This window comes from Macrotis lagotis, chromosome 5 (genome assembly GCF_037893015.1).
Source record: "Macrotis lagotis isolate mMagLag1 chromosome 5, bilby.v1.9.chrom.fasta, whole genome shotgun sequence".
NCBI classification, from domain to species: Eukaryota; Metazoa; Chordata; class Mammalia; order Peramelemorphia; family Peramelidae; genus Macrotis; species Macrotis lagotis.
Genome location: NC_133662.1, coordinates 212,054,814 through 212,070,374, shown reverse-complemented (window position 1 = coordinate 212,070,374; position 15,561 = coordinate 212,054,814). Strand labels below are relative to the sequence as shown.

The following is a 15,561-nucleotide window of genomic DNA, read 5'->3' as shown; positions in this document are numbered from 1 at the left end:
GAGTATATATTTAGGCATTCAAAGCTTTTCATTGTTGTCATGTTTAGGTAGCCTTTTATATGCTTTAAAAATTTTGAGATAACTTTTTTCCTTTCCACAGACTTTAATTTATTTTGAAATAATCAGATTTGTTTAAATTTTCTGGTCTTTGTGTTATAAAAATCAAGGTTCATTTTAGAGATGCTACTGTTGCCAATCCTCTGAAATAGATTATTTTTAAGACCTTCAAGATCTGATTCCTTTGCTTTTGCATTTGTGCTAATTTTTTGAAGTATAAAATAGATAAATAAAACTACTGGGAATAATAAACCATGCTGATTGAGCATTTCATGATATTTTTCATAACAATGTATTTTATTAATAAAAACATCTTAAAATACTCATAAATATGTCTTAAAATAAATCAATATTTAGATCATATCTGAGGATAATTGATAGAGGTTCTAGAAAAATAAAAAATGTAAATGGAGTGTGAACATTTTAAACATAGATGAATTGTTCTTCAACAGTCTGCCACAGTCAATGGAAGACAGAGCATTAGTGAGAATAAAAAGTATCATGGAGTCCAAAAATTTGGAAAAATTTCCTATTTGGAGGAGTTGTCAGTAGGTGGATCTGAGAAGGGAGACTGTTCTAGATAGAGAGTGGCAAGTATAAAGATATTAAGTTAGAAGATTCTAGGATGAAACTGGGGAATAGTGATAGCTTAAGATGGCAAGAATTTGAGTACTCAAATGTCAGAACCTTGAGATAATGCTGGAGAGATGAATTTGAGTCAGACTGTGGAGGGCCTTGATTGTCACCCATACTAATTATATATATCTGTGAAGAACATTCAATGAATAAGGCTAGTTAAGAAAGGAGGCAAAGAATGACCTCTTTTACCTAGTTAAAAAACAAACTGGGAGGGGAAGATCTTCAGAGTTTCTGACCAAAACAGTACAATTGATATTTACTCTCCTTGGGAGCCATTGGGACCACATACACATTCATTTTTTTCATATTTAATATTTATTCTCATTTTGTACAAATGTTTTTTATACATTAATAAAATATTCTTGTTTAAGAGTAAACAAAATACCCCTCCCCCAAAAAATATAGACTCGCTTGAGCGATAAAGTAAAGGGGAGAGAAAAAAATTAAAATTAAAAAAATAATAGTAATAATTATAGGTCTGGACAGGTTGTGCAATGGATGGAGCACCAGCCCTGGAGCGATGAGCACCTGAGCCCATAACCGGCCCTGTACACCTAACAACTGTGTGACATGCAAGCCACCTCAACCCCACTGCTCTGCAAAAACCAAAAAAATTAAAAAAAAGACCCAAAATAAAATAAAATAGTAATAATAGTAGGGGTGGCTGGGTGGCAGACAGAGCATTGGCCCTTGAGCCAGGAGCACCCGGGTCCAAATCCAGCCTCAGACACCCAACGATATGTGGCCCCAGGCAGGCCACCCAGCCCCATTTGCCCTGCACCCCTCCAAAATAATAATAATAAAAAATGTGCTTGAGTCTTTGTACCAACACCAACAACTCTGTTGCAGGTGGATCACATTCTTTATGATAAGTCCATCGCAGAAGTTACTTCCATATTTTTCCACCATTGCCATTGCTGATCACAACTCCCTCCTTTCGTATTTCTCCACTACCATGTACTATATTTTCTCTTTCCTTTCACTATGACTCTGCTGTAGGGTTGCTGAGTGGTGCGGCTGGTCCCGGGGCCAAGAAGCCCTGAGCCCCCATACCACCCCTTAGGCCCAGCATCCACCTGGCCCTATGGTCCTGGACAGGCCTCCCAATCCCAGCCCCTTGCAAGAAGTAAGAAAGAAAATGTGTTATATCTGGCCACTCTCCCCCCATGATCCATCCTCTCCTCCTTTATTCACATCCCCACCCCTTCCCCCTGCTCCCCCCCCCCCCTTACTCCAGATGTCTATACCCCATTGAGTATATATGCTGTTTCCTCTCCTAGCCATCTCTGATGAGAGCAAAGATTCCCTCATTCCCCCTTGCCTCCCCCCTTCCATATCACTGCAATAGCTCATTGTAATAAAGGAAAATCTTACTATATGAAATATCTTGGCCTATTCCCTCTCCTTTTTCTTTCTCCGATTCCATTTCCCCTTTTTTCTATTGACTCCATTTTTACACCATATTTTATCTTCAAATTCAGCTTTCTCCTGTGCTTCAACTATAAAAGCTCCTTCTACCTGCTCTATTAACTGAGAAGGTTCATATGAGTATTGTCAGTGTCATTTTTCTATGCAGGAATACATGCAGTTCATCATCATTAAGTCCCTCATATTTCCCCCCTCTCCTCCAATCTCCATGCTTCACCTGAGTCCTGTATTTGAAAATCAAACCTTCTTCTGAGCTCTGGCCATTCCAACAGGAACATTTGAAATTCCCCTGGTTCATTGAAAGTCTATCTTTTTCCCTGGAAGAGGACATTCAGTTTTGCTGGGTAGTTGATTCTCAGTTGCATTCTAAGCTCTTTTGCCTTCCAGTATATTATATTCCAAGCCCTACGAGCTTTTAATGTAGTTGCTAAGTCCTGTGTGATCCTGACTGCAGCTCCATGATATTTGAACTGTGTCCTTCTGGCTGCTTGTAATATTTTCTCTTTGACTTGGGAGTTCTGGAACTCGACTATAATATTCCTAGAGGTTTGTTTTTTGGGATCTCTTTCTCTGGGGGATCGATGGATTCTCTCCATTTCTATTTTGCCCTCTGCTTCTAGGATATCAGGGCAATTTTCCTGTAATAATTCTTTGAAAATGATCACATACACATTCATAATGAAAACACAAATACTCCAGCTAATGTTGTAAGGACTCTTTTTTTTTTTAAGTGGCTTGCCCAAGGCCACAAATCTAGGTAATTATTAAGTGTCTGGGGCCGGATTTGAACTCAAGTACTCCTGACTCCAGGGCCCATACTCTATCCACTGCACCACCTACCTTCCCCTGGAGTAAGGACTCTTGACAAAATACTGCTAGGAAAACTAGAAAGCAGTTGGAGATAAATTATGGATAGACCAACATTTCACACTATATATCAAGACAAACTCCAAATAGACACATGACTTAGATAGGAAAGATCACATCATAAACAAATTAGAAAAGCAATAAAAAATTACCTTTCAATATGATTTCTCTCTCAACATATTCAATTTAGATCAATGTATAGCATGGAAACAATGCTTGCCTTCTATGGGGGGAAGGGAAGGGAGATTAGGGGGAAATTGTAAAATTCAAAAAATAAACAAATTTAAATTTGTAAAAAATAAATAACCTTTCTAAATATATAAATAATTGATTAAAATTTATGAGAAAAAGTCCTATTCTTCAGTAGGTAAGTAGGCAAAAAAATATGACCAGGGTATGTAGTCCCAAAGAAAGAAATTAAAGCTATTAATAGCCTTAAGGGAAAATAAATGCTTCAAATCACTAATAATTAGAAAAATTGAAATGAAAATAACTGAGGTTCCATAGCACATGAAATCAAATTGTCAAAAATGGAAAACTACAACTATTGGAGAGGAATCAAATGGCATACAAAATAACTTAAGGGACAGTTTCAGGGAAAACGGAGAAAACTTTATGAACTAAAACAGTGAAGTGAGTAAAGCCAGAAATAGTTTATCCAATAAAAAACTTTATAAGAAAAACACTTTTGCGGGGCCGCTAGGTGGCGCAGTGGATAAAGCACCAGCCCTGGAGTCAGGAGTACCTGGGTTCAAATCTGGTCTCAAATCTGGCCTCAGACACTGAATAATTACCTAGCTGTGTGGCCTTGGGCAAGCCACTTAACCCCATTTGCCTTGCAAAAACCTAAAAAAACAAAAAAACAAAAAACAACAACAAAACAACAAATAAATAAATAAAAATTCCAAAGAAGTTTTTTGCTGTTGTTTGTTTTCTCACACTTATATGCTTCCTGTGAAAATACTGGGTCATTGAGACTTTTCCCCTCATCTTCCTCCTCCCTCAGTGGTAGGTAGTCTTTCTTGCCTCAGATGTTGCCTGATGAAAAATGGTTTTTTTTCCCTCACATATAATTTATCCTGGCAAATCTATCTAATATGTTGACATAATTGACATCAGCTAACTTTTTAGATTGGAAAATGAAACAAATATTTTGAATGCTGATAACTTTGAAGGTTTGGAGACATTTTGAGTGGAAGTAAATCTATGCTTTACTTTTGCAGAACAGGGAAATGTTTAGTAGACTTTAATATCTGAATGTCCAATTTTTTTCAGGTTGTCTCATTATTTTCTTCTATAAATTAAAATCTTGCTGAATTTATTTTTTTGAAAGAAGAAATTCCCCTTCTGTAAGTCTTCATTATTATCTGTTTGGAATATTGCAATCCATTAACAGGTCTTCTTCCACTGTTCCTTTTCCACTAAAAACTATCTGTTAGGTCTAACTTCTTTATGCATGATTTTTTTTTAGGTTTTTGCAAGGCAAATGGGGTTAAGTGGCTCGCCCAAGGCCACACAGCTAGATAATTATTAAGTGTCTGAGACTGGACCTGAACCCAGGTACTCCTGACTCCAAGGCCAGTGCTTTATCCACTGGGCCACCTAGCCGCCCCCATATGCATGATTTTCAATGTACAGTTGCTCAAAGAATAAAGTTCAAAGTCTTTAGTCATTTAAAACATCTTCCACAAACAGTACCACTCTATCTTTACAGCTTTTTGCCTTTATTTAACTTTATTTTGTGTTCAGTCCAAATAGGTTTACTTATAACCTAAGTGTCTCCTGCTTTCACTGGTTGACTTTTTTTTTAGGTTTTTGTTTTTTGGTTTTTTTGCAAGGCAAATGGGGTTAAGTGGCTTGATTTTTACTTCTTGTTGATAGCTTAAGAATTCAAATGCAGCTTTCTCGAGAAAGTTTTCCCTAATTTCTTTCCTTTCTCCCTCCTTGAAATGCAGGTCTTCTTGATTCTGAGGTCAACTCAGTCAATTACTTTAGGTAGCTGCCATGAGGTTCAGTTAGGTGGTACAGTGGATAGAGCACTGGCCTAGAGTTAGGAGGAGCTGATTTCAAATCTGAACTCTGACACTTGACACTAGCTATGTGACCCCAGGCAAATCACTTAACTCTGATTGCCTCCCATCCTGAGCCATCTCCAGTCATCCTGATTCAAATCTGGCCATTGGATCTAGATGGTTCTGGAGGAGAAAGTGAGGCTGGTGACTTAGCATAACTCCCCTCACTCAAATCCAGTTCACTTGCATGTCATGGCATCACCTCTCTCATGTCCTGATTTTTGAGATTCTTTAAGAACTAAGGACAAACATCGTCATCATCATCATCAGTAATTGTTAATTTGGTGTTTACTCATTTTAGCCATGTCTGACTTATGATCCCATTTGGCGTTTTCCTGGCAAAGATACTGGAGTGGTTTTGTCATTTTCATTTCAAACTCATTTAATAGATAAGGAAACTGAGGCAAGTATGTTTACATAACTTGCCCAGAATCACAAAGTAAGTGTCTGAGGTTAGATTTGAACTCAGGGCTTCCAGACTTCAGGCTACATGTTCTATCTACTTGCTACCTAGGTGCCCCAGGTATTATATAAATATTAGCTGCTATTAATTATCATCATCATCTTTAGCATCACTATGATGCTGAAGATGTCAGTGTTCCTGATTGTGCAATTTTTTATTAAATTTTGAAACGCTCCCCCTTTACCTTGAAATCTCCTCCCTGGTCAGTTCCTTCAACTTATCTGCATGTCCTTGGCTCCCAGGAGTTCTGATTCCCCTTCTCCTGAGACAAAATATGTAGTTTCTTTAATCAGGGGTGTCCAATTTAGCTCTTCTATGCTGAATCACCCAACAAAAAATGGGCAAGGGCCACATAAATGATTTAGTACTCATCCATGACTACAATGCAAGCCATACAACAGAGATGTGACTTGGGCAGGCTACAGGTTGGACACATTCACTCTAACTAGATTATATCCAATATAAAGTCCTCTCCCTTTAGAGGTTAGGGAAATTTATCTATGACATCTGCACCTACTACTTAAACCAAATTTCCCTCTTTGTTTCTCTGTATTCTTTTAGCTTCCTGCTCTCTGGTAGGGTCTGTTCTTCTTGAGAGACTGATGATAGAAGTTTTTTTCTTTTCATTGTTAGTCTTTGACTTATTAGGACATATCACATATTCTCACTACCTTCTTTTTCTACTCCTTCCCCCTTTACATACTCTTCCATTCTGTAATTTAGCTCCACAAAAAAATCAACAAAAAGCCTTGATTCACCTTATAGTAGAGGTGTTTTGTAAGGTGTTTTCCAATAATATTTCAGATCTTTTGCTCCATCATCATTTCTGTATGAATTTTGCTTTTTCTTGTCTCCTTGTACACTTTTAGAAAGAAATCTCTTTTTTTAAATATAAATCTCTTTTTTAATGGTCTCTGATGTTATTTTATTGTTCTCATTTGCTATACTTATTTACTTGCATATATGTTGTCTGGTTATTTGAAAAACAAATGATTTGTTCAAGTCTGAAGAATTAGGAATTCTTCAACATTTTTTTTTTTCATTTAGGTTTAGGTTTGTAAGGTTGCATTTTGAGCCCAGTTGCTCTTCAGAACACATTGTTTCAATCCCTCCTGTATTTTCAGGTGAATACAGAACAGTTTTGTATTATTCAGGTTTCCTTTTTATTAGAAGATCTTTTTCCTGGTTGCTTGCAGAATTTGTTGTTTGCTGTTGGAATTATTAACAATAAACTTCTTGGAGTTTGTAACAGATTTTTTTTTTTAAAGGAAGCAGTTTGTGCATTCTTTTGAATGATACTTTGCTTTCTGTGTTCAGAAGTTCTGGGGAGATCTGGGAGGCTTGTAATCCTGTTTTTGAGATCATTTTGTTTTGTTTCTATAGAGATGATGTTTTCTTTTAATGTTACTGCTTTCTTCTAATGTTCTTTCAGATTGACTTTAACTTCACTGTATTTACATTTTGTTCTCTTTTGTTTGGTGAGATTTGCCACTGGATTCATATTTTTCTTGGTGTGTCAATTATTTTTGCTTTATATGATAGAAATTCTTACTTTCACAATTCTTATTTCTCTTTTTAACTACTGAGGAATATTATCCTGTTTCATGTTCTCTTGGGAAGCCATAGGATCCTCTTAATCATCAGGTGTTGATTTATTTTCCTTTGTCTTGCTATATTTATTTATTTTTGGTGAGGCAATGGGGTTAAGTGACTTGCCCAGGGTCACTCCAATAGTAGCTGTCAAGACTGAATTTAAACTCAGATCTTCTTGACCTCAGGGTCAGTGCTCTATCCCCTGCACCACTTAGCTGCCCCCATCTTGCAATTTTTATTTATAGATATCTGGATTCTTTAAGTTCATCTGGTATCTATATTCTCTTCTGTTATTAATAACTTTCCTGCTGGTTTATCTGCTTATACTTATTGTCTTTAATTGAGTTTTCTTTCTCCTGAAAACTTTTTCTGGTTTCAGTTATTCCCGCTTATTCCTCTATTGCTCACTTTCTTATTTCTCATCCTTTGAGGATTGTTTCCTAGAGGACTGGATCTAAAAACTCTCTCAGCCTCCTCCCACACTGGGCAGTTCATGTTTCACTGGCTAAAGTCTCTGCCCCAGGTGATTTTGGGGGGAACACAATTGACTCCAACCTGATGCTGATTAGTAGAGTGCCACACAATCACACATATGGCCAGAATCTGGTGACTGAGTTTGGGGTTAGGAATTAATCTTTTCTACTCTTCATTGAATTGTTATCTCCTTAGGGTTCTTGGTGTTCTAGAGCACGGAGACAGCTGCAGTGGTTTCCTCTCTTCATATTATTTCTCTTGTGAAGAGGTTTGAGAGATTAGAAAGGTAAAAAAATAAGATATCAATTCCTCCATCTCATTGGTCACATTAAGATGTAGTGACTGGGGAACCCTTCCCTTACCCTGAAGGAGTATAGAAATATCTGTAGTGTTATCGATTCCATTTTCATTGAATATGCTCCTTTCAGAACCACTTTAGTTTTTAGTTACTAAATATTGTAATTTAGTGATTATTTCATCAGTTCATCATTAATAATTCACTTTGTGAAACATTAATTAAATGTCTTTTAAGGGCCAGGTCCTGTGCTAGGTCCTGGGGATATACCAAAAAGCAAACAAACAAAACCCAACTAAACAGCCTCTGTCTTGGGGCAGCTAGGTGGCAAGATGGACCCAGGGGTCAGGACCCTGGGCAGGTCTCTCCATCTCTGCCTGCCTCAGTCTCCTCAATTAGCACCAATCTCCAAAAGTTGTTGTGAGGATCAAATGAAATAATATTTGTAAAGTTCTTGGTGCAGTGTCTGGCACATAGTAGATACTTAATACTTAACTCTCTCAATTTGTGTTATTCTCAATTCACTTTCTCTCACCTGAATTTTCCACTCTTGTTACTAAGTCTTATTAGTTTGCCTAAAACTCTTCCTCAGTCTATTCTCTGTACTCATCATGCATCCACCAGCTTAGTTCTGAGCCTCATTGTCTCTTAGCTCAATGGTCTCTTTTTTTGCAAGGCAATGGGGTTAAGTGACTTGCCCAAGGCCAGTTAATTATTAAGTGTCTGGGGCTGGATTTGAACCCAGGTACTCCAGACTCCAGGGCTGGTGCTCTATCCACTGTGCCACCTAGCTGCCCCTCAATGGTCTCTTAATGAGTCCCTTGCCTCAAGTCTCTTCCAGCTCCAAACTATTCTACAGACAGTCAGTGAGTATGAGCTTCGTACTATGCTAAGTTCTGGAGGTATGAAGAAAGGCAAAAATCATCCCGGTGATCAAAGAACTTATATTCTATTGGGGGAATAAATAAGTAGTATTTTATATTATAAATAATTTCCAGTAGGCCCTAGCAGCTAGGAGGACTGGGACTGGGAACATTCTGTTACAGAAGGTAAATTTTGAGCTTAGTCTTGAAGAAGTCAGAGAAACTGAGAGGCAGAGGGAAATACAAAGGCATGGAGGCAGGAAATTGAGTGTGGTGTTTGAAGAATGAGTATACCATTGTAGCTGATTCAAAGAGGAAAATGGTGCAGGGAAGAAGATAAAATATGAGAAGACTGGAAAGGCAATACGTTAGTTTGTGAAGACCTTTGAGTGAAAATAAAAATAAAAGATTTAAATCTTGGAGGTATTAAGAAAACTACCACTGTAGTTTACTGAATTGGGAAATGAAATAGATGCATTCTCACATTTGAATCAAATATTTGGGGATGCCCATCAAGGAGGAATCAAGTAGGAGAAGAGACTTGAAGCAGGAGACAGTAAGAATCAGTAATCCAGGTGAGATGGGATTATGGACTGAACTAGGGTTATTGTTGGGGAAAAGGAGAGAAGGGGAGGGGACATGTAATGATTTTCCTTAAGGGTAGCTCTATCCATGTCACTCAGCTTTTTTTTTTTAAGTTTTTATTTGCAATGTAGTGGGTTTAAGTGACTTGCCCAAGGCCACACAGCTAGATAATATTTATGTGTCCGAGATCGGATTTGAACTCAGGTCCTCCTGACTCCAAGGCTGGTGCTCTATCTACCGTGCCACCTAGCTGCCCCAGTCACTGAGCTTTTTAACTTTCTGTGACTCCCTCTGTTTGCTTTTACAACCTTTTGCAAACTGCCCTAATCTATCAATCTAGCGTCAATTATATATTATCTCCTTACACATACTGCAATCCAACCACACTGGCCTTCCCTTCCATCTTCTGTCTCACCTCTACCTCAGGGATTCCCCTACTTTCCATCAAGACTCAAGTCAAATACTACCTCCTACATAAAACTTTTTTGTTATAGCCCTCTATTTACTAGTGCTGCCCTCCTTTTGTGTTAATTCAATATATAAATAAATTTACTGTTGTCTCCCAATAGAATTTATGCTTCTTGAGAGCCAATTTTGTTTTTGTTTTTGTTTTTATATCCTTAGTGCCTAGCACAGTGCCCGGCATGTGGTAGTAGGAATTTAATAAATTCACTTAATAAATAATTCACTCTATAGAATGTATTCATTTGATAAATAGAACACACACCTGTACAAAATGGAACTCCTACTATCTCTAAGCAGTGGACTGGGGGTGGGGGATGGGAAGCAGTTATTGACCTTGTTCTGGCCTTGATGTTTGTCCTTTGTTTTTGAAGAAGACTAATGATATCATGGGGTGATGTTTTTTTCAGGGAGATGCAGAGTCTAGGCACATTGGCAGCCCCTTGCAACCCCCTCACCTTCACATGCTCTTGCTTCAAGGGTCAGAGGCATGGCCACACAAGAGATTTTGGCCTGACTTTCATCACAAAACTAAAACAGATACCAGATCTGGGCTAGACTGGACAAAATGAGGATGAAAGGAATTCAGGGATTCTGAGGACCTCGGGACCACCAGGGACCACTCTATTCATTTTCCTCACTATCAGTAGTTGTTTCTATTAAATTATAATCAATTTCATTTTTATGTGATGTTATTCAGGACTTTGCATATCTGGAACCTTCTAGTTGTTTTTCTGAATAAAATATTCATTATACATATGTATGTATATTTGAGAATTTCTGTGTGATTTTATATGACTTTTGATCTATTTTATTCTCAACTTGGAAACCAAATATTGCAGTATATTGTTGACAAGAGGACATTCAGGTAAAACAAATTCTTTGATACTTCCTATTAGCTATATTTGTATGACTTAAGATTACATATCTTTATTTCTATCTCACCTCCCAAGCCCCAGATCCACATGTAAGTAGTCAACCAGATAATCCAGTTTAAGCCTTACTAAGCTGAAATTGTGAACTGATTCAACCATTCTGGAGATCAATTTGGAACTGTGCCCAAAGAAACAGTAAAACTGTATATACCTTTTGGTCCATCATTACCACTTCTAGGTGGTATGAAACAAATAAAATGGAAATTATAAAAAATGGAAAAGGACCCACACGTACAAAAATATTTTGGGGATGCCCATCAAGTGGGAAATGACTGAACTAATTTTGGCATATGAATGTGATAGAATGTTATTGTTCTGTGAAAAATGATGAATGGAGAGATTTCAGAAAAACATGGAAAGACATACATAAACTGATGTTGAGTGAAGAAAGCAGAATCAAGAGAACATAGTACACGGTAATAGCAACATTGTGTGATATGATAAACTTAGCTCTTCTCACATTTGGATCAATACAGTGACCCAAGGCATTTCTAAAAGAATTGTGATTAAATACCATCTATAACTGGAGAAAGAAATATGGAATCGGAATGCAGATCAAAGCATACAATTTTTACCTTTTTAAAAATTTGGTTTTTTTGAGCTTTTTCAATGGAGTGGAATGGGGGAAGGCAAGGGGGAATGAGTGAGCCTTCATTCACATCAGAAATGGCTCAGGGAGGAAATAACATAACACACTTAATAGGGTGAGGAAATCTATCTTACCTTAGAGAAAAATGAGAAGAAAAGAATGGGATAAGGGGGGAATGGGGGTGGGAAGGGGGGGGAATAGATGATAGAAGAGAGGGAAGAGCAAGAGAGAGGGTACTCGGATATAACACTTTTGGACAGGGCCAGGATGAAAGGAGAGAAAGAATAGAATAAATGAGAGTGGGGAGAAATAGAGTGGAGGTACAGCTAGTAATAGCAACTGTGGGGAAAATATTGAAGCAACTTCTTTTGTGGACTTATGATAAAGAAAGCAACTTACCCCAGAGACAGAGTCATTGGAATCTGAACACGGACTGAAGTACATTTTTTTTCCTCTCTCTCTCTCTATTCTTGAGGTTTCTTATCTTCTTGGGGGTGGGGGGTTATGTTTACTCTTATAACACATTCAGTTTCAATCAGTGTATAGCTTGGTAACAATATAGAGACTGTCAAACTGCCTTCTGGGGAGGGAGGGTGGGGGAAAATTGTAAAATTCAAAACCTTACTAAAATGATAGGCAGATACTACTATTGTACATAATTGGAAAACAAATAAAATGCTAATAAATCATAAAAAAATAAAGTTAAGTGAGTCAAGCAAGGGAAAAAATTTGTCTTTTGTTTTTTCTTTCTCATGGTTTTTCCCTTTTGTTTTGATTTTTCTTTCATCAAATGATTATTATGGAAACATGTTTAACATGACTGTACTCGTATAACCTAAAAAAATAAAACAAGTCCTACCAGCATTTCAAACACTTTATGTCTAAACTGACTTCAACCTAGTTTGGGCCTTAAATAAAGGATTATAATTTGTATTATAAATTCATAGAGGACAGTATATTTTATTTAATTTGTGTAGACAATAAGTGATTGTATAGGTGATATTTATTTTTTTTATAATTCTTTAATTTGGATAAATTGATAGTTTAAGGTATAACTTTTAAAAGCCATACCATAAAATCTCAAGTAATTTTGTTAATATAGTTTCTGTACAGTGTAACTTAGAAATAAAGTAATAGGATCAGTATTATGACTCTGATTTTCTTTTTGTTATGTAGGCTATCAACAATGACTGCTGAAGAAACAGTAAATGTGAAAGAGGTTGAAATTATCAAGTTAATCTTAGACTTTCTGAACTCAAAGAAACTTCACATCAGTATGCTGGCTCTTGAGAAGGAAAGTGGAGTCATAAATGGCCTATTCTCAGATGATATGCTTTTTCTGAGGTATGTCTTCATTAATCTCTTAATTTTAATATTCATCAAAGAAATATTTTAAGAGTTAATGAATTTTATAAAAGAATGTTAAATGCAGAAGGGACCTAAGAGATAATTTAACTCTTATTTTACAGATGAAGAATTTTGAGATTTAGAGAGTTGTTGCCCAAATTGATAGTAAACTAGATGAAACTAGTAAACTAGATGAAACTTACACCCAGTTTGAATTCTGGTGTGCTCTTTTTCTTCTTCTGTGCTGCCTATTTTCTCATATTATGGTATAAACTTAGCAGGTCTTTTTTAGTATCACTGAATCTCAGATGGGGCATCACTGTGGCAGAGGTAGACCCTCATTCTCTTGTCCTCTGGCTGGGTCAAGCATAGGGCATCTGGATGTGATTTTTGTTTACAATTAGGCATAGAGGCACAGAACAAATAGGAATTATTTGATGCCTAAATTATCTAATTGGGGTCAAAGCCTTTATTAAATGCCTACTTTGTCAGAACATCATTAGGTATGGATGAGATATAAAGTTTAGATGAAACATGGTTCCTGCTTTTAATGGATTTTACATTCTACTAGAGGGATATGACATACACAGAAAATAATAATAGAAAATAATACATAAATCCAAAAGAGAAGTACAGAGTACTAAGAACATAATAATTACATTGGAAGCAACTATCACTAAAGGATTATTAATAGGAATATTTCTATAGTTTATGATTTTTTGAAAGTGCTAACATCTAAAAATTATTGTGAAAAGAGTTAGGTATTACTCCAACTTGTAGAAAAAGAAACACGAATCTTATTATCTGGTTTAGCAGAGTATTAACTTAATAAAGCCACCATTCCTATTTTTAAGTATTGCAAGTAAAATATATAAATGTTGATTACTAAGATAAATATATAGATGTTTAATTTTTTAAAAAAATTCATATAGACAGCTAATCCTTGATGGCCAGTGGGATGAAGTTCTTCAATTTATTCAACCCCTAGAATGTATGGAAAAGTTTGACACAAAAAGGTAAGATTTCATTTAAAGTTTTACATTTGATCTTTGATAATTGTTTAGCTTCCTCAAACCATACCTTTCCTTTTCCTTCCCACCCCCCTAACCCCATCCTCTCCCATAGAATCAGGCTTATTCTAGAATGAAGTCCTATTACTTTTGAGTTTGAATATTCTTAGAGGAAAGATATTATGCCTATTTGTAAATAATATTTTACCTGGCTTTGTAAGAATGGTTAATCTGTGATATTGCTATCTAAAAATATAGCTTATTTCATAGTGCTTACTTTGAACAGCTATTTTTTTTATTCTAAAATAGCTTATGGAGTATTACTTAATTAAAATATTGTTCTCTCTAAATCATAGAAGAGAATTCATTTCTTTTCACTTCTCAGTTTATTTGTAAATCTATTTTAGGAAATGCTTTCTAAGAGGGGAAGATTATTCTACTTATTAAGGGTCCCTTGAACTTGTGTTTTTGAGTTACCATACTTTTTTTTTTAAGGTTTTTGCAAGGCAAATGAGGATTAAGTGGCTTGCCCAAGGCCACACAGCTAGGTAATTATTAAATGTCTGAGATCAGATTTGAACCCAGGTACTCCTGACTCCAGAGCCGGTGCTTTATCCACTACGCCACCTAGCTGCCTCGAGTTACCATACTTTCTAGAAACACTAGACCAAGAGCATGCAGGAGACCCTGAATATGTCAAAAATGAAACTCCACCTGAGCTGATATAATTTGTCATTGCACCCCAAGCTGGACTCCTTGGACAGATAGGTGCCAACCAGTTTGTGCCAGGCTGGGATGATGCTATTGTAGTTGGGGTCCTTTGCAAATAAGCAGACCCTACTATCTTCATAGTCTAGCAGTTCCCAAGAGAAAAGAATGAGATTTTTGCCATCACCTTGCTCTTCCCCTTGTCTTTTTAACCTATCTGTGCTGCACCCTTCCCCCTTTTCATGTCACTCCCCCTTCCTAGAATCATCTCCTGCCTTTGTCCTGCTATAAAAATGTAAACTTTTTTAAAGACTAGGAACCCTTTGGGTTCCAAATGCATGGTAATTTCTCTTGTACTAAACCTGGTTTTCATATAAGTCTCATGATGTTTTGATTGGCTTTTGACACTCCTTAACAGTTCCATAGAGTAGCAGTGAAATGCCTAGGCATAAATTCAACCTCCATAAAATCAAAAGTGGACTTGATTGATAAGAAGATAGTTGATCCAGGTCATCATCACATGAGAATAAATATTAACCATATAGTATTTTGTAAATAAAGGGGAAAGCGGTTTTTCTGATCTTTAATAGGATGGAAAGCAACATGACTTCAGAATTAGGAATTGGCCAGCTATAAAGTTATATCTTGAATTATGTAATACCTTCATTTGGAAGGATGAAAGGAGGCTAGCTTTAGTGAGATAGTTATAAAACTGTGGATTCATTTTATTTAATTGGGTTATGTGGGAGAAATCATTTAAACAAAATAATTCCCATAAAAGTGAGGAATAAAAGGATTAATGAATGATCTTAATGACCTGTTGCAATACTATTTAAAAAGGATGGGGGGGAGGGGTTGGATTATTTTTTTACTCAATTTTGGAGGAGATCTAGCCTATTGACGATTTTTAAAGAAAAGAGACTGATGTATAGGGAAACACTTTTAAGATATAGTTTGTTTTGCTTGACATTTTAAAGCAAAACTTGTTATTTAGAATTTATTTTGGAAATTAAGATAGGCCTCTCTCAAATGTGATGCCATGATTAATAATAGCAAAAATCACTATAACAATTGATTAGGACTTGAATATAAAAAGAAATGTAAAGCATTTCTAAATTAAATTCAGTAAATTTAGGTACATTTTACTTATCAAGTTTTTGCTTTAAAACCTATC

General features: G+C 36.3%; 1 protein-coding gene across 2 annotated transcripts in view; it reads left to right on the top strand.

Annotated features, from left to right (window-relative positions):
• Positions 1 to 15,561, top strand: part of WDR47 (WD repeat domain 47) — a 70,203-nt gene that overhangs the window by 8,566 nt on the left and 46,076 nt on the right. For both annotated transcript variants that reach the window (XM_074188326.1, XM_074188325.1), the window contains exons 2-3: positions 12,499 to 12,666; positions 13,602 to 13,685. In XM_074188326.1, coding sequence (XP_074044427.1) covers positions 12,509 to 12,666; positions 13,602 to 13,685 — 242 coding nt within the window. In that variant the 5' untranslated portion in view covers positions 12,499 to 12,508. The remainder of the gene's footprint in view (positions 1 to 12,498; positions 12,667 to 13,601; positions 13,686 to 15,561) is intronic.